General features: G+C 34.9%; 1 protein-coding gene across 1 annotated transcript in view; it reads right to left on the bottom strand.

Annotated features, from left to right (window-relative positions):
• necab3 (N-terminal EF-hand calcium binding protein 3) overlaps positions 1-20,767 on the bottom strand; it is a 47,757-nt gene that overhangs the window by 22,908 nt on the left and 4,082 nt on the right. The window contains exons 2-3 of the mRNA XM_067374018.1: positions 12,648-12,672; positions 313-421 (exon numbers count right to left, since the gene is read on the bottom strand). Coding sequence (XP_067230119.1) covers positions 313-421; positions 12,648-12,672 — 134 coding nt within the window. The remainder of the gene's footprint in view (positions 1-312; positions 422-12,647; positions 12,673-20,767) is intronic.

Here is a 20,767-nt window from a genome sequence, read left to right as displayed (position 1 = left end):
ATCTGGATAGATGTGATTATAATGCTCTGCTCTATCATTTAATCATCATTTCATGAATTATTGCAGTCATGATTAATTAAAAATGCAGATGAAGGATTTTTAAATAATATTCTGCTTGCCTTCTAAGGGCAGTAATGCAGTAATTAATTATTAATTGCACCAGAAAATAAGTTGCAATATATAATAATACACCTTAATACCATGTGTAGTCTAAACAGGGCCTAAGACAGGTTTTTTGCACTGAAATTCTGTGTGCAAAGAGGCAACTTTTAAGTGAATTTGCTTTGTGTTTGTGATGGTTGAAGTATATACTTTGTTTGCCGTCCATCGATGGAGTAGAACAGCTCCCGAAGCTCGTCGGTTGTGAGAATCCCGTCTGCAAAATAGGCTTTGAACTCCTCGAAGGACAGCTTTCCGTCATCTGCAAGAGGACACAAGATAGAGAATCAGCAAACACATCTGTTGCCAAGCTTCCATCCAAGAATTTTTTCTGATGGAAATGCAAATGATCAAGTGTCTTTAAAATCTTTTTCCATTTAACTTTAGCGCATTAATTATATGTGGATACTTGAAATCACTTTTCGTCTAGAATGCAAATAAACCCATTTAGACAGAAAGAGACGGCGGATGGACATGTAAAGCGACCAATCACAGTTTCTTCTGCTTTTATGTGCTGTTTATGGGCAGATTTAACAACAAAAACTCTGTGTACATTAAAGGGACAGTTCACCCAAAAAATGGAAACTCTGTCATCAATTACTCACCCCCATGTCGTTCCAAACTTTTGTTTATCTTCAGAGCACAAGATATTCTTAATGAAATCTGAGGGATTTCTGTCCCTCCATTGAAAGTCTACACATCCAAAACTCTGACACATGCAAAACGTTCATAAAATAAATCCAGATTTCATTAAACAATATCTTCATTTGTGTTCCAAAGATGAAAGAAAGTCTTATGGATTGAATTATCCCTTTAAATATCAAATAAGTGGAAACATGTGTCCATCCAAATGTATTAAGTACAGATTTAAACAATTGCATGTGCATATCTAGTTTATTTCCTACTAAACTGCTCATACAAAACTGAGTCTTTCAAACATTTGAGGCCCCAAACCATGCAAACTTTGGAAGTTAGTTATTCTTCACTTATCATTCATAATATCAAACTAGTACTGTTTAAATAAGATTTTATTTCCTGATGGCCTGATACAAAACTAAGCACTTTGACTCCCAGATATTGAGACGTAGCTTGCAATTTGTGTGCAATACACATCAAACAGTTAGTAAATGGTCCGGAAGCTGAGACAACATCTGAAATGTAGTGTCCTCTGCCCACAGCAACCATCTGTATTAGGTCAGATGAACACCTGGCAATGCTTTTTACTGATGGCACATGTCGTAGATCAACCTTGATACCTGAACTACCATCTGCTGTTAGTGCATCTGCTCTTATTATTAGCTAAAATGAAGAACGTGTCATCCATCAAGAGTCCAAAGAGGAAAAAGAGGAATATACACAGCAGTATCTGACAGTACTCATTCATGGCTGGATCGCAGCTGACAGATTGTCTAAATCACTTCCTCCCTGAGCACGTCGCTGAACATTGGGCTCTCTGACATTTATCAGCCTCCCGAAAGACACGAGAGATTCTTTTAGCCCTCCAGTTGAGCTTTTGTGGTTTGATGACACTTGAGCTTGACGTCAGGGGTGAAGCTTGACTTTCAGAACGTGAATGTAAGTGGAAAACTCTGGTGCAAGATCTAAAAATCATATAAAGCCAACCAGACTAAGAAAAAATGGTATGCAAAAAGGATTTGGGAGAAATACTTGCCATTGCGAAGTCTCTATGATATGCTTAACCCTGTGTGACATATGAAATATAGCAGATACTTACATAAAATGCATATAATTATCAGTCGTCACTCTATAAGACCATTTACAACAAATACAGGCAATAGGAAATACTTGGTTTTTAAAGCTTTTTAAAGAATCATGTGCCACATGTGCTCAATTTCTGTGTTTTTTTATTTAGGAATGATTGGCTTTTGGGTAGACTTGGCCATGTCTGTTATTAAATGACCCTGCTATAGCTATCCAAAGGAAAAAGTTCACCATTTTTTGATGACTATTGACCTAGAGAGTCCCGAGAATTGTGCCTCAATGGTTTTATCGAGGTTGAGCCAAAAACCTAGGACTAGTTTGCTAAAGTTGTTTTTTTAAATAATCTCTAATATTTAATGAATGATTCGATGGACAGCGGTGGTCCTAGAGGCAAAGTTGCTCAGAATGAGGAGTTCTACCATGTGGTATAAATGTCATAGGTGTGTGTGAAAAATTGCACGATACACAAACCTTTATGCATGTGAAAAATTTGAAAGGCGCCCCCAGGCACAGCAAGTTTCGTTCCAATCAGCTTCCATTAACCTTGTCTGATAGCTGCTCAAAATTCATTGGCCGATGGCGGACATGTTTTTTGAGATACGTTAGTGTCCTCATAGACAGTCATGGCACCTCAGACATAGACACTGCATGCCAATTTTCAAGTTGATCGGATTAACGGTGAAGTTGTTATAGCCATTTTCTTGTTTTTTTCCCTGTTATAGCGCCACCAAGTGGCCAGTCGCCACATCCTTTTTCATGCAACCACAGAATGACTTCTTACATAGGTGTGCCAAGTTTGGTGAAAATATCTCTTTCCGTTCACGAGTTATAGCCATTTTAGTAAAAGCGGCTCCACACACTTAGAACGTTTTGGTGGCCCTTAGGGATCAAATATTGAAATTTCATCCTTTTTTGATAATTATTGACAATCAGACTCCAGAGAATCTCACTGCAATGGTTTGGTTTCGATCAGGCCCAAAACCTAGGACTATTTCACTAAAGTTGGTTTTTCAAGAAATCCAAAATGCATGAAAATTTACTCGAAAAGGATTCCAACGATATAAGACACTTGAGCCTACTTCTAACGGTTCAGAAGTTATGAGCAATTTCATACTTTTCACCGCTGTAGCGCCCCAGTCAGACCGATCGGGCCAAGCCTTGGTGACATTGTCTGCCTGATCACTTTTAGGGGAGAATGCTGATCCTTGGACATTTTAACAATTACAATATGGTTTCAGCGCTATGTGCTTGAAGCCCTAAATAAATTGAAATATAAAGCCTCTGATAACTTTTATATTGGAACAAAGAAAAGCATAAATCACAGAGAGACAGCAAAGAGAAGCAGTCTGTCTCCAGGGCCAGAGATCAGATGAGAATGGCAGTTCAATCCTCTTTGAGAAAGAATACCCTGAGAATGAAAGTAAAATACGTCTCATTTATAAAGCACACATCATTCTGATCTAGACATCAACTACTGATGAGACAAAAGAACATAATTAGACTGATACTGTCAAAATGGTGATCAGACTTACAATTCACTAAAATCACATGCACACACACAGGTTCATATTTATACTTGAAAAAAAATTCATGCACACATCAACAAGACTTCTTCAAATAACCATCTGATCCACAAATACGCAATTTCACTACAATACATGAAAGAGCTTTAAATGTTTTTAAGTTAAAAACATTTTTGTGGCCAAATGGATACTTAATTACACAGGAGGCTCAAAGTGACAGTGGACATATTCTGCACAGTAGAAAACTCTCCAACGGCTCCAATTAATTCAAGAGCAAATTTTACGGCCATCTGGGTTCAGTCTCTTCACAACAGACGGTCAGATCTCCGCTCAGCTTCGCTTCAGAGCCAAACAGTGGCAACTTCTTCATTCTGTCTTTAGGTAATTAAAATACACGCTAGCTAGCCAATGATGCACTTAAGAAGAAAATAAAGATAATTTATATCTTGACCAGAAATTTAATTATGTTGGAAGAAACATCAGCACTTTGCGAACTTACTGTTACAGTATCAGCGGGTTTGTTAGTAGTTAGTAAGGTAGTTATTAAGTTTAGGTATTAAGGGATTTACAATATAGTCATGCAGAATAAGGCATTAATATGTGCTTTACAAGTATTAATAAACAGCCAATATCCTAGTAATATGCATGATAATAAGCAACTAGTTAATAGTGAGAATTAGACACTAAACTTGCATTCATTCATTTCATCTATAAAGTTAAATATGTTTGCACTATATGCAATATTACACAAAAGTGATAAAATTGATACTATAATACTATATGCTACTGTTCAAAAGTTCAAAAAAAGAATTTAATACTTTTATTCACCAAGGATGTATTGGTGCAAAGTGATGGAAAGTGATGGTAAAACATTCAAAATGGTACAAAAGATGCTATTTCAAACAAACGCTGTTCTTTTGAAATTTCTATTCATCAAATAATCCTGAAAATAATAGTATAAATATAACGCTGACTGGAGTAATGGTGATTCATTTGGAAAATTCAGCTTTGATCACAAGAATAAATTACAATTACATTTTACAATATATTCACTTAGAAATCAGCTATTTTAAATTGTAATAATATTTCACAATATTACTGTATTTCGATCAAATTAATGTAGCCCTGGTGAGCAAAAGAGACTTCTTTCAAAAACATTAAAAATCTTACTCCAAATATTTGCACAGTATATTGCAAAAATGCAATTTATGAATTGATATTAAAAACATTTGTCAATGATGTTATGATGAACATTCCAGAGTAAAGAGTGCTTGTTTGGAGTGATATTTATAAAACATCCATATTTTTTTAGATATTTTTAAAAAATCTGGTTTAAGCATGACAGTTGAGAACTTTATGGCCTGAACGTATCTTGCATCATTGATTTTGGTCATCTATGTATTGTGAACATTTTTTTTTGCCAAACATCACCTGACATTTCTAGGTCAAAGTTTAATTGACAGTGATATGTGAAGTCCAGTAAGAGCTCCAATCTGCTGCAGACAGCAAGATAGCAGCTCTTGTGGTTAATGGAGGCACGGAGAGAACAGTTCGGCTCTCAGGAGACTTTTATCTACTCTGCTGCTCTGCCTTATTTAGTCTCAAAACTAATGTGCCGTTCTGTGTTGTTGTCTGGGGATCAACAGACTCTAATGCGTCTTCCTAAGCGTTCCCCACCCATTCCATGCTGTGCTTCAAAAACATTTCCTTTAGCAAGGGTGGAGCAATGTGACAGAACCTCATCTGGTACAGTTACTTCAGGGATTTATTCTGTTAAAGCCTGATTTGTTTTCACTCATACACACATCCGCACTTCAAAAATGTATGGGGTTTAGGTATTTTAAAAACATTTAATAACATTTAAAAACACTGACATGCACTGACATGGAGGGTTCTTTCACTAAAGGAATTATGCAAATCATTGCACAAACATCCATAAACTTGCATGGGGAAATTGCGGCATTGCAAAAGAGATGAAATAGTTTAGTAAATTTGCCCTCAATATCTTAACACTAAAAAAATCAAGCACATCAATCCAGTTCTAAATTATCCACGGAAATGGTTGCTAGAATGTTGCAAATGTGTTCCGAATGGTTGCTAGAATGTTGCAAGTGTGTTCTGAATGGTTGCTAGAATGTTGCAAATGTGTTCCGAATGGTTGCTAGAATGTTGCAAGTGTGTTCTGAATGGTTGCTAGAATGTTGCAAGTGTGTTCCAAATGGTTGCTAGAATGTTGCAAATGTGTTCCGAATGGTTGCTAGAATGTTGCAAATGTGTTCCAAATGGTTGCTAGAATGTTGCAAATGTGTTCCGAATGGTTGCTAGAATGTTGCAAATGTGTTCCGAATGGTTGCTAGAATGTTGCAAATGTGTTCCAAATGGTTGCTAGAATGTTGCAAGTGTGTTCTGAATGGTTGATAGAATGTTGCAAATGTGTTCCGAATGGTTGCTAGAATGTTGCAAGTGTGTTCTGAATGGTTGCTAGAATGTTGCAAGTGTGTTCCGAATGGTTGCTAGAATGTTGCAAGTGTGTTCCGAATGGTTGCTAGAATGTTGCAAATGTGTTCCAAATGGTTGCTAGAATGTTGCAAGTGTGTTCTGAATGGTTGATAGAATGTTGCAAATGTGTTCCGAATGGTTGCTAGAATGTTGCAAGTGTGTTCTGAATGGTTGCTAGAATGTTGCAAGTGTGTTCCGAATGGTTGCTAGAATGTTGCAAGTGTGTTCCGAATGGTTGCTAGAATGTTGCAAATGTGTTCCAAATGGTTGCTAGAATGTTGCAAGTGTGTTCTGAATGGTTGATAGAATGTTGCAAATGTGTTCCGAATGGTTGCTAGAATGTTGCAAGTGTGTTCTGAATGGTTGCTAGAATGTTGCAAGTGTGTTCCGAATGGTTGCTAGAATGTTGCAAGTGTGTTCCGAATGGTTGCTAGAATGTTGCAAATGTGTTCCAAATGGTTGCTAGAATGTTGCAAGTGTGTTCTGAATGGTTGATAGAATGTTGCAAATGTGTTCCGAATGGTTGCTAGAATGTTGCAAATGTGTTCCGAATGGTTGCTAGAATGTTGCAAATGTGTTCCGAATGGTTGCTAGAATGTTGCAAATGTGTTCTGAATGGTTGCTAGAATTTTGCAATTGTGTTCCGAATGGTTGCTAGAATGTTGCAAGTGTGTTCCGAATGGTTGCTAGAATGTTGCAAGTGTGTTCCGAATGGTTGCTAGAATGTTGCAAGTGTGTTCCGAATGGTTGCTAGAATGTTGCAAAAATATTCTGTCAAATGTCACAGGTGTTCATCAGGGACCGACCCAGCAGTCCATCTAGAACCTGCCCTTCAGCTTTAGTGCCTGAGTAGCAGACAAACGTCTCTCGTGACTACGTTTGTCCCTCGCTGTAAGGATCCAAAATAATGGCCAACAGTTTTTTTCAGGCTAAAACAGGTATATCACATCTCACCGCTGTCACAATGGGAGAAATGGCTGAATGTCAGTGTGAGGAAGAAATTCTGAGACATTCATTCTGGATGATGGAGATCTAACAAAATGAAACTGAGAAAATGATGATTCATGCATCTCTGCATGAACACGAGCTCAAAAGAGCATGCTCAAATATGCAGCAGGTGGTCAAACTTATTTAAATGCATTCATTGCAAATGTACAAAAATGATTTGAAGTCCAAGAGCAAGAAATTTAAATAGTTTATGAACAGTTTGGATGCAGAATTATTCATGTATGAGTGACACAATTGCCCTGCGGTAATGAGACACAGCAAAATATATAGTGTCTATAGTGATAATATTCTATATGAATATTTTATGCTTAAAGTAGCTTTATTTCCACATGAGGCAAGAAAAGAAAGCAGCATCTGAATAGTTAAAAGCACAATTTAAAAGATGAGGTTCAAAAGGAAATTTTTTTTAATGAAACGGGAGAGAAACAAAGTTAGATTTGGAATTCACAGGACAGTCTCGGGCTTTTGTGAGAGCTGCCAAGGCAAAGCTTTATTTCAGCACAAAACCTCCAGTCGTCTGCTTCTTTAAGCTATTTCTCATTCGGTGGCTCTTTCTCAGAAAACTGCAGTTTTCGCAAGTAATTTTTCATCTCAGTATGACAGTCTGATAACCTTTACTACTCAGAACAGGTCTAAAAAAGTGCAATTTTCACAGATAATTCAACTCAGGCAAGATAAGAGAGGCAGTACCTCGGATGAAAAAAATCAATAGTGTAAAAATAAAATAAAAAGTGATCAAGTCAATATGGAATCAAATAATGCAATAATCACTCATATTTTGAAGTAAGACTATCCAGCAGTGTCTCTTTTGCCTCTCTTGAGCTCACCGGCTTCTTATTGCAGTTTTAAAGTGTGGCTGAATTTGGAACAATGAGATGCAGATCGAAAAAACACACAAAAAGCACTGTGCTTTGTGATTGGTGCTAATGCTAGAGTATTCTGAATGGTTGATAGGATGTTGCTAGGTTCTTTTGGATGGTTACTAGGATGTTGCTGGATGGGTGTTCTGGGTGGTCATAGGGTGGTTGATATGATGTTTCTGGTAGTGGTTGCTAGAATATCATGGTTGCTAAAATGTTGCAAGAGTGTTCGCTAGAAAGTTGCAAGTGTATTCTGGAGGGTTGCTACAATGTTAAAAGAGTGTTCTGAATGGTTGCTAGAATGTTGCATGTGTGTTCCAAATGGGTGCTAGAATGTTGCAAGAATGTTCACTACAATGTTGCAAGTGTGTTCTGAATGGTTGCTAGAATGTTGTTACAATGTTACAAATGGTTGCTAGAATGTTGCAATGCTTGCTAGAATGTTGTTAGAATGTTACAAATGGTTGCTACAATGTTGCAATGGTTGCTAGAATGTTGTTAGAATGTTACAAATGGTTGCTACAATGTTGCAAGTGTGTTCTGAATGGTTGCTAGAATGTTGTTACAATGTTACAAATGGTTGCTAGAATGTTGCAATGGTGGCTAGAATGTTGTTAGAATGTTACAAATGGTTGCTACAATGTTGCAAGTGTGTTCTGAATGGTTGCTAGAATGTTGTTACAATGTTACAAATGGTTGCTAGAATGTTGCAATGGTTGCTAGAATGTTGTTAGAATGTTACAAATGGTTGCTAGAATGTTGCAATGGTTGCTAGAATGTTGTTAGAATGTTACAAATGGTTGCTACAATGTTGCAAGTGTGTTCTGAATGGTTGCTAGAATGTTGTTAGAATGTTACAAATGGTTGCTACAATGTTGCAAGTGTGTTCTGAATGGTTGCTAGAATGTTGTTAGAATGTTACAAATGGTTGCTAGAATGTTGTTAGAATGTTACAAATGGTTGCTAGAATGTTGCAAGAATGTTTGCTAGAATATTGAAAGTGTGTTCTGAATGGTTGCTAGAATGTTGTTAGAGTGTTCTGAATGGTTGCTACAATGTTGCAAGAATTTTCGCTAGAATGTTGTTAGAGTGTTCTGAATGGTTGCTAGAATGTTGCCTGTTCACATAATAAAGTAACAGCACACCTCTCCTGAACAAGACACACGATTTGAGGAATCATTCACAAAAAACCTCAAAGAAACTCATGACCAATTCATTGAATAGAACAACTGAATTTCCCTTTTCTCTATTTGTGACACAATTCACTTGTTTTTTAATACACTAATCTCCTTTCTCCTCTTTCCTGATACTTTCAGCTCCTGCATCCTCATAATCACACTCATCTTTCCTCATCTTTCTTCCTCTCTAGTTCTGAGAGGTGTGCTTCACCACTAACTCGACCAGCAGTGCTGTCAGATTGAGTCAACAGATGCAAGGCGAGCAGACAAACACTCTGAAGCCTGAGCCAATCTGTCTGTTTGTCTGAGCGGAGAAAGAAACAGGAACACGCAGAGAGAGAGGAATAAAGAAGGGATTGAGGGGAAGACGGTAGGAAGAGGATGATAAACAGGGTTTAAAGGATGGGAAAATGATGAATATGCAGACAGAAATCTAGAGCATTTGCAAACAGGCTAATTTGTGGAAGGAAGATGCAGGGGAACAGAAGGGAATGTGCTGGTTGTATGTGAAGAGACAGTCGCAGTGGGCGTTCACAGCCTGTTTTGTCTCTCTTAGGCCTTTTTCATTACATTCCCCCACATTCTCATTTGCTCTCTGTGTCTCTTGTGCTGACAGCTCCAGTATTTCGGGCCCTGCCGAAGGCGCCGTCAGACACGCTTGACGTGCCGTTTGTCATTTGATTGGCCGGCAGCGACGGGCTCAGGCAGATGCTGAAACTGACCTTCTTCCGGGCGATACGATTCTGTTACGTAACACGGACGACTGTGGGGTGACACAGTTAGTAGAAGAACAAACTACAACCAGAATATTGAAGCAGTTAGTTGAATTTAAAGAAGCAGCATGTAATTTCAAAGTTGGAGCAAAGACAACTGCAAAATAATGACTGTTTTCAAACACTTTCCACAGATGGCTCTGCCCCCAAACTCACACCATTGGTTGAGCAAGTTTTGGGCCGCAGAGTCACTGTTCAACTCTTGATGAAGATAAACAACCATTAACTGACTTAAAGTGTCTCTGAACACACCGGAAACTATTTGAACATACAAACAAGTACACATCACGTTAACTACTAACCATGACAGCAATGAATTCAACAAGCAATGGCCTGAATCTGCCACTGATGGATGCTTTCAATTTTAAATAACCCGACTAACCCTTAACATGCACATTCATTTGTTTTCTTACCCAATGCATCCAATTTCACCATATTTCATATTTCATAGACTATTAATTATTATTAGTGTTGTAATTTGATCAAAAATAATTGTAATTAATTTTATGAGTTTTGCCATTATTGTTAACTAAAACTAAAAAAAGTTTCAATTGAAATACAGCTGAAATAAAAAATAAACATCAAATTAAAAACTTACTTTAAAAACTTAAACAAAAATTAAAAATGTTGTAAGTAAATAAATATAATATGTTATATAAATAAAATGTTTAAGTTGACAAAAATTAAAGTTTTGAAAGTAATGAAATTGAAATTAATGTTATAACTGAAAATATAAAAATAAAAGCTAATTAAAATGATTACTTTTAAATAAATTAATCACGATTAATCGCATCTAACATAAAAGTTTGTAAAAAATATATACATGTGTGTGTGTGTGTTTATATATATATATATATATATATATATATATATATATATATATATACACACACATTATATTTTTAATATGAAAGTTCATTTTCATTTTAATATGAAATATAAAAGTTTATAATAAAAAAAAATATATATATATATAGTCACTATATAAAATATATACATATTATTACCAACTTTCATATTAGATGTGATTAATTGCAATTAATCGATTTGACAGCACTAAATATTATATAAATAATACTAAAATAACACTGATTATGCATTTAACGTGATTGGAGAAGTAAAACAAAGCATTTCCTAGACTGTAAAAAAGAAGTGTTGGTTTAACTTAAAGTAAGTTACCGGGTTGCCTTAATTTTGAGTTCATTGAAATTAAAAATTTGAGTTAATACAATGAAGGCCATTGGTTAAATCAACAGAAACTCAAAATATTATGTTATCTGAAGTTGATATGAAAAAAGAAAAAAAAATTGAGATAACAAATCATGAATTCTTTTTTTTTTTTTTTTTTTTTGCAGTGTATAAAGCAAAAGGTGATATTTTTTAAATTCACATGCAAATTGAATGCCTTTAAAAATACTCAATTAATACCAAAAAATGTTTGCATTAATACTCTAAAGTTAATTAGCAGCCCTAATCAGAATAATCCCTTCCTCAAAGTTTATCAAACACAGCCCAGATAAGTTGGCTTCAGAAATCCACTCATTCATCACCTCGATATCACAGGCCTGCGGGAGAGAGTTTATTAACTAGGTTAGTGCTGGTTTGAACTCATCTTCTAATCTTTAAATAATCTCTCTTCAAGTAGCTGAGCTCAAAATCCACACAGGAGAGCTGAAACCCACTAAAAGCGTGATTTATTCTCAAGAGGAGAATAGCAGCCAAACTCTGTTTTTATTTCCCACTCGTAACTCAATGTTCTACTTAGCAACAGTGCTCTAGTTTGACACCAACAGCTCAAAGCCCAGATGCTTTATGATGTCAATAGATTTCTGACTATACTGTGGAAAACTGACCTCCATGCAGGGTTATTATATTATGGTCTCATGTCTGTGGGATTTTTCCCACCAGTTGTATCATCATCCGGCAGATGACAATTGTGCATCTGATTTGGCAAATATACATGTAATGTTAGAGGGTTTGTTCAAATCACTAACACTAACTCACCATGAGCAGTAGTAATATTGATGCTGCCTTAGTAAAGCTCACTAATCATGGCTTTCGCAGCACATACACAGACTCTTTCACTCTCTGCCGCTCTTATATTCTCCCACTCAACTTCTCTTTCTCTCTGTCCTTGGCCATGGTGAGAGCATGATTGAAGTGGCAAGAAGGTAATTGGCATTCTGGAACAATGGTAATGACCTCTGAAAGGACTTGTGCTGCCCCGGTGACAGCCACTCATTTCTGATTTGTTTGGACAGCGCATCATTCTGTTCATTTCGCCCTCTCCCTCCTCGTGCATTAACGTCCTTTGAAGAATAAACAGGATTTCGTGACAGGCTGGTCATTGGCTCCTGGGCCGCACTGTTGAACCAGCGGGCCACCGTGTCTGAACGACTTTGAGGTTTGAAACTCTCATAGATAAAAATGAAAAATGTTGTCCTTTGCAACCGGCTATATTTGCATTGAAAAAAAAAGAAACCATTTTTACATAGAAATTGCAAGTTAATTTCACAATTGCAAAGAAGTTAACAGTGCTGCAAATGTGTCTATTTACAACTTGCTTTTGCAGCGTTGTGTATTGTAGCCAATCACAGCCATTTCTGTTGAAAATAATGACCAATCAGTTGTTTAAAGGTTTGACTTTTTTTAACTTTGTCAAACTCATGAGCAATAATAGAGCAATCTCGGAGCAATAAAATCTTCTATTGTTTTATTACTTTTCTTTCAAATGCATGCACACCGAGAGAGATTGTTAACCAATACATCAGGTTAATTTTGCAACATAAAAGTTTTATTTACAGCGACTTAGCACAATGCTAGAAATAAATAGCTTTTCATTAGACTCGCAATTGAACCGTTGTGTAAAAGTAACAAGAGAAACCTTTGAATGTGATGCAGCAAAAGGTCAAGATTCACACTCACCATTTTTGTCAGCTCTGCGGAAAATCTGTGAAGAGATAAAGATGAAAAAACAGTCAATCAATGGCCAGTTTGTCAACGTGAGCAGCATTCAGAAGCACTGGGGATTGATGGAAATTCTCAGTAGTGATCAATATTAAACATAATTTGGCCTTTAATGAACTGCCCCTTTGGAGCTTTATGGTGGTTTCTCTTCAGCACTGATGGAACTTGACATTATAACTGAGATTCCTTCATTAGGCCTGTTAGTCACATACATAAACTAGTCATCCTTTTAAAAATCATGCCAAATACACACACACTCTCTCTCTAAGAGCTCAAAGCACACACAATTTTACAATTGCAAATGTGCAATTTCTACTTTTGACCTTTATGTGGCACTATAACCAGACTTGGAGGGAGTTGAGGTGCATCCTGGGATGCTTTTTAACAATATTGGAGAAACATGCATGATGCACACTTTCACTTCCCACTAAAACTAATTCATACAAATGTACTGTTTAAAAGTTTGGGGTCGTGAGATTTTAAAAATGTTTTTGAAAGAGTCTCTTCTGCTCTCCAAGACTGCATTTATTTGATCAAAAATACAGTAAAAAAGTGAAATTTTTAAAATACCTGTTTTTATGTGAATATATAGTAAAATGTAATTTATTCCTGTGATCAAAGCTGAATTTTCAGCATCATTACTCCAGTCTTCAGTGTCACATGATCCTTCAGAAATCATTCTGATATGTTGCATTTATTTTATTAAAAATACTGTAAAAATTGTGAAATATTATTATAATTTAAAGTAACTGATTTCTATGTGAATATACAGTAAAATGTAATTTATTTCTGTTATCAAAGCTACATTTTCAGCTTTCTAATTGTTCACCTTCCTTCAAAAATACAAAATCCCCCCAAAATGTTCTTAAATGATATGCTTTGTTAAATAAGGGTAAAATAATAATACATTTTAATATTATTATTCCAAACATCATCATAGTGTGTTAGAATGATATAGGCCTATGTTTGGGGTCTGTAAGATGTTTTAGTATTTTTAAAAGTCTCTTCTGCTCACCAAAGCTGCATTTATTTGATCAAAAATACAGTAAAAATTCTGAAATATTATTATAATTTAAAGTAACTGTTTTCTATGTGAATATATATTAAAATGTAATTTATTCCTGTGATCAAAGCTGAATTTTCAGCATCATTACTCCAGTCTTCAGTGTCACATGATCCTTCAGAAATCATTCTGACATGATGATTTTCTGCTCTGATTATTATCCATGTTGAAAACAGTTGTGCTGCTTCATATTTTTGTATTTTTCAGAATTTTTTGATAAACACTAAACAGAAAGTTCAAAAGAACAGCGTTTGTTTGAAATAGAATCTTTTGTAACATTATAAATGTCTTTATTGTCACTTTTGATCAATTTAATGCATCCTTAGCATTCAAAAAAAATCATTCTGATCCTAAACTTTTGAATGCTAGTGTGGTTTTGTAAATAAATGCATGTAGGCACAATTTATTTTAAACAAAATTCAAGCATTTCAGAAGAATCCTTTTGATCAAAACATTTTAGGATAATAACCATAAATTCTACTGGATCATCATTACAGAGAAAATGGTTGCTATATTCTCAAGGGCAACTAATCCTTTTATCTGTCAGCGTTTTTTCCCACTCCTCCTTCCTCCACTGGCTCTTCAGGCCGTTAGCCCAAACATATCACATTTGTGAAGGCTTGAGACTCATCTGATATTCAGGGTGAGAAAGTCTCTGAACAGTTTGCCTTTGAGGATTATGTAGGTGTTGACAGTACAATCATCCAGTGGCTAAACACGGCTCATTCACACCTGGACAGGTTCGGCACCCTGTTATAGTTTTCAATGACTCCTCAAGTACTTTTAACACCATCTGGCCTTCACTTGTGACGGGCAAAGTTACTGTCAATACAAGTCGATGCCCACACGGGTCTGTTCTACGATGATGGTGAGTATGAGTGAACATAAAGAGGCTGCGTTCAAGGGTCTGATAGATTTCCACAATACAGATCCATGTGTTTCCACAGAATAAAAGGCCCTTGAGCCCGACTCAGTTCTTGTTGCACCTCACACTACTTTATATTTATCTCACCTGTCCATTTATCACATGTTACACTCTTAAAAATAAAGGTTCTTTATTGGCATTGGTCCATGAAGAACATTTAATATCCATGGAGCCTTTCCATTTACACAAAAGATTCTTTATAGTGGAAAAAGGTGCTTCAGATTATTAACCCTCTGGTGCTCTTTGGTCATTTTTGACCGAAAAAATGTAGAATAGAATTTTTTTTCTTCATCGGAATGCTACAAAACTTGGTAAAGGTTTTGGCACTTGCTATTTGAACACAAAACAAAAAAATCATGGACATGATTTGAAAAGGTTAAAAGGTCCTGAACAAAATAGTCACACTTGTGCTCCTCGAGGTCAAAAACGAGCACATTAAAAATGAATGGGAGACGAATTCCATCCAGTGGAAGCATTTGGTACTGCGCCCAAACAAAATCTTACTGAAAGCTCATTTTTTGAGATATCAAGCTCAAATTTGGAACACAACTTGTTTAGATGTATGACTTTGATTTTCTTGCAGTTTTCAGGTTCAAAAAGTAAATAAATTGATTATAACTACAGCGTAAATATAATTTAGTACCATAAAATCCCCTAAACATATTAAATAAAAACCATTATCGAACTAAAATATAGTATAAACTATATAAAATTCAGGTCATTTTTGACCCACACATGAAGAGCACCAGCTAAAAATGTTTCTTCTATAGCATCTACCATCAAGTTGTACTCAACTCAGCTAATTATGAACAATATCTAAAGCCAGACTGTTTGTTTTCATATACACATTTAAGAGTCAAATCTTTTCATCATAAAGTATAGATTTTCTATTAATATTCCTCATTCTTTGTTCCTCATTAGCAGGCTTTTATGCTTATTTTTATTTTATAGCTTATTTTTTTCTTCCAAAGTCATTCCTCTGCTATTTGCTTCTTTTATGTAGCTCTGGCCTGTAAGTGCCATACTGAGAGTTGAATTTCTCCTCTGGGATCTACATTTAAATCATCTGGTGGCCAATTTATTATACCTTATAAAACACAGCTGTAAATGTTCCAATTTTACAGCAAAATAAAGCAAAAACAAGCAAAACAAAGGAAAATTGAAGTAGAGTGTCACCTTCAGACTAACTACTCACTTCTTGTCTAGACCTCAGTATTGACAACGTTGCTTTTTATACATGCGGTTTCAGTGCAAATGAATGTATTTTAGATCTTATTCTGATATATAGTTCATGCAACAATAAAAATGGAGCTCTGAAATCTCATCCCAATTCATGTAAAGTCAAAATTGTGAGTTATAAAGTCAGAATTGTGTGATATAAAGTCAGAATTGTGTGATATAAAGGCAGAATTGTGAGATATAAAGTCAGAATTGTAAGTTATAAAGTCAAAATTGCGAGATAGTCAGAATTGTGAGATATAGAGTCAGAATTGTGAGTTAGAGTCAGAATTGCAAGTTATAAAGTCAGAATTGCGATATATAAAGTCAGAATTGTGAGATATAAAGTCAGAATTGTGAGATATAAAGTCAGAATTGCATGTTATAAAGTCAGAATTGCAAGTTATAAAGTCAAAATTGCAGGTTATAAAGTCAAAATTGCAAGTTATAAAGTCAGAATTGCGAGATATAAAGTCAGAATTGCATGATATAAAGTCAGAATTTCAGGTTATAAAGTCAAAATTGTGACTTATAAAGTCAGAATTGTGTGATATAAAGGCAGAATTGTGAGATATAAAGTCAGAATTGTAAGTTATAAAGTCAAAATTGCGAGATAAAGTCAGAATTGTGAGATATAAAGTCAGAATTGTGAGTTATAGAGTCAGAATTGCAAGTTATAAAGTCAGAATTGCGATATATAAAGTCAGAATTGTGAGATATAAAGTCAGAATTGCATGTTATAAAGTCAAAATTGCAGGTTATAAAGTCAGAATTGCGAGATATAAAGTCAGAATTGCGAGATATAAAGTCAGAATTGTGAGATATAAAGTCAGAATTTCAGGTTATAAAGTCAAAATTGTGACTTATAAAGTCAGAATTGTGTGATATAAAGGCAGAATTGTGAGATATAAAGTCAGAATTGCAAGTTGTAAAGGCAAAATTGCGAGATAAAGTCAGAATTGCGAGATATAAAGTCAGAATTGTGAGTTAAGAGTCAGAATTGCAAGTTATAAAGTCAGAATTGCGATATATAAAGTCAGAATTGTGAGATATAAAGTCAGAATTGCATGTTATAAAGTCAGAATTGCAAGTTATAAAGTCAAACAGGTTATAAAGTCAAAATTGCAAGTTATAAAGTCAGAATTGCGAGATATAAAGTCAGAATTGCATGATATAAAGTCAGAATTTCAGGTTATAAAGTCAAAATTGTGACTTATAAAGTCAGAATTGTGTGATATAAAGGCAGAATTGTGAGATATAAAGTCAGAATTGCAAGTTGCAAAGGCAAAATTGCGAGATAAAGTCAGAATTGCGAGATATAAAGTCAGAATTGTGAGTTATAGAGTCAGAATTGCAAGTTATAAAGTCAGAATTGCGATATATAAAGTCAGAATTGTGAGTTATAAACTCGCAATTTTGAGAAAAAATGTCAGTCTTTTTTACCAAACAATTATACATTATAACACAGTTGCAAGTTTATATCTTACAATTCTGAGAAGAAAAAGTCAGAATTGTGAGATAAAAAGTTGCAATTACATTTTTTATTTATTTCAAGGCAGAAACAAGCTTCCATAGAAAACAGCTACAAGAAGATCATGCTTTTATATTTCTTTTGTGCTCCAAATAGACATTAACATTTTTTGAATGAACTATTCTGATAACATTTCTAAAACAAATATGCACAGTCTTATTAAAATACAAAAAACTTCAAAACACAGCTAACTGGCATGCAAAATTAAAATGTCATTTAGACAAATGGTATTAACTAAAACCAATAGCTGGATTTGCATTTGGCTAAGAGCCAGACACATTCACATTCAGCGCTGACTAATCCCTCTAGAGCAGATTAATCTAAGCAAAACGACACCCATATAGAGATTAAAAGGTGAAATATACTAGGTTTATGAAGAGCAGGCTGCGTGTCTGTTGATTCTTCAGCTTTATATTACACAATAAGGTTTGCAAAAGCCAGATGTGTGACAGTGCATTGCCAAAAGATAAGTGTAGGATAATGCATCATTAACAATGTCCTTTAAAGGTCATCTGAGCTTCCTGCAGAGAGATCGTTTCCAATGGCTCTCTGGCAGGTGTTGAGCCAGTGGGGAGACACGGGTCCTACTGACTCCGTTCACTAGAAAGAGAACAAACGATTCACAAAGCACAATATCAGTTGAGTCACGCTTTATAAATAATACTGACAGCATCTTAGTTAATCCAAACCTCGTTTTCCTTCAGAGCCCACGGCTTGGTATCAGAGAGCTTCAAACGCGGGCCGAGGGAATTATAAGTAGCTGTTCGCTCTTCTCATGTCAGTCGGCTTTAGAAATTTCGAAGATACGGACTCGGGAAAGATGATTAGTAATTATCGCCTCAGGAGCGAATAAATACCTCCCGCAAACACAAGCTCTGTCCGACGTGATATTTTAACCCTTGAGGCTCACAGTAACTCTTAATCTAATTTAATGTTTTCATTAGCAGGTCATGTACCTCTTTTAATATGGGTCGTTCATCACTAGGGGAAATATTTTTCTGTTAATCTCAATTTGATCTGTAATCGTCGTTAGTGTTTCATAAGTCAAGCATTACTATTAACACTCTTCAACTCATTCACAACTAATGCTCAAAATACTTAACTGGTTAGAGAAGGACAAACTTAAATTAAACAGTTTAGTTCAGTTAAAATAACTGTCATGAGTATTTAGAACTTTCTTTTTCTTTTGAGTTCAGCACTGATATATTTCAAGTAAACTGAACTGTTTAATTGTTTTGAGTTGAATTAACTAATTTCTTTTCATTTAGACTAACTTAAGTTAAAATGAAACTAGGCTGGGATTTCTATTTCCCAGCATGTTTTCCCCATTGCACTTGAAAGGGAGAGTGAATGCTAAAATTAAGTGTTATATAATGTTTTTTGTGCAAGATTAATGTAAGTGCGGAGCACCACACATGACATGCAGCGGAAAAGTAAATTGTGTGCACGATTTACTATTTAGTTGCCTCGATTTGCTAAATTGTGCATACAATTTACTATTTTGTTGCCTCGATTTTCTAAATTGTGTGCACGATTTACTATTTTGTTTCCTCGATTCACAAAATCGTGCATACAATTTACTATTTTGTTGCCTCGATTTTCTAAATTGTGTGCACGATTTACTATTTTGTTCCCTCGATTTACTAAATCGTGCATACAATTTCCTATTTTGTTCCTTTGATTTACTAAATCGTGCATATAATTTACTATTTTGTTCCCTCGATTTACTAAATCGTGCATACGATTTACTATTTTGTTCCTTTGATTTACTAAATCGTGCATATAATTTACTATTTTGTTCCCTCGATTTGCTAAATCGTGCATACAATTTACTATTTTGTTGCCTCGATTTTCTAAATTGTGTGCACAATTTACTATTTTGTTCCCTCGATTTACTAAATCGTGCATACAATTTACTATTTTGTTCCCTCGATTTGCTAAATCGTGCATACAATTTACTATTTTGTTCCCTCGATTTGCTAAATCGTGCATACAATTTCCTATTTTGTTGCCTCGATTTTCTAAATTGTGTGCACGATTTACTATTTTGTTCCCTCGATTTACTAAATCGTGCATACAATTTACTATTTTGTTCCCTCGATTTGCTAAATCGTGCATATAATTTACTATTTTGTTGCCTCGATTTTCTAAATTGTGTGGACGATTTACTATTTTGTTCCTTTGATTTACTAAATCGTGCATACGATTTCCTATTTTGTTCCTTTGATTTACTAAATCGTGCATACAATTTACTATTTTGTTGCCTCGATTTTCTAAATTGTGTGTACGATTTACTATTTTGTTCCATCGATTTACTAAATCGTGCATACAATTTACTATTTTGTTGCCTCGATTTTCTAAATTGTGTGGACGATTTACTATTTTGTTCCTTTGATTTACTAAATCGTGCATACGATTTACTATTTTGTTCCTTTGATTTACTAAATCGTGCATACAATTTACTATTTTGTTGCCTCGATTTTCTAAATTGTGTGTACGATTTACTATTTTGTTCCCTCGATTTACTAAATCGTGCATACAATTTACTATTTTGTTGCCTCGATTTTCTAAATTGTGTGCACGATTTACTATTTTGTTGCCTCGATTTTCTAAATTGTGTGTACGATTTACTATTTTGTTCCCTCGATTTACTAAATCGTGCATACAATTTACTATTTTGTTCCCTTGAATTTCTAAATTGTGTGTACGATTTACTATTTTGTTCCCTCGATTTACAAAATCGTGCATACAATTTACTATTTTGTTGCCTCGATTTTCTAAATTGTGTGTACGATTTACTATTTTGTTCCCTCGATTTACTAAATTGTGCATACAATTTACTATTTTGTTGCCTCGATTTTCTAAATTGTGTGCACGATTTACTATTTTGTTCCCTTGAATTTCTAAATTGTGTGTACGATTTACTATTTTGCTCCCTCGATTTACAAAATCGTGCATACAATTTACTATTTTGTTGCCTCGATTTTCTAAATTGTGTGCACGATTTACTATTTTGTTCCCTTGATTTTAAAAATCGTGTGCACGATTTGCTATTTTATTCCCTCGATTTGCTAAATCTTGCATACAATTTACTATTTTGTTCCCTCAATTTACTAAATTGTGCATACAATTTACTATTTTGTTGCCTCGATTTTCTAAATTGTGTGCACGATTTACTATTTTGTTCCCTTGATTTTAAAAATCGTGTGCACGATTTGCTATTTTATTCCCTCGATTTGCTAAATCTTGCATACAATTTACTATTTTGTTCCCTCAATTTTCTAAATCGTGTGCACGATTTACTATTTCGTTCCCTTGATTTGCTAAATCTTGCATACAAT

This window comes from Chanodichthys erythropterus, chromosome 21 (assembly GCF_024489055.1).
Source record: "Chanodichthys erythropterus isolate Z2021 chromosome 21, ASM2448905v1, whole genome shotgun sequence".
Lineage (NCBI taxonomy): Eukaryota > Metazoa > Chordata > Actinopteri > Cypriniformes > Xenocyprididae > Chanodichthys > Chanodichthys erythropterus.
The sequence above is the reverse complement of the archived record's forward strand: the minus strand, read 5'-3'. Positions and strand labels throughout refer to the sequence as shown.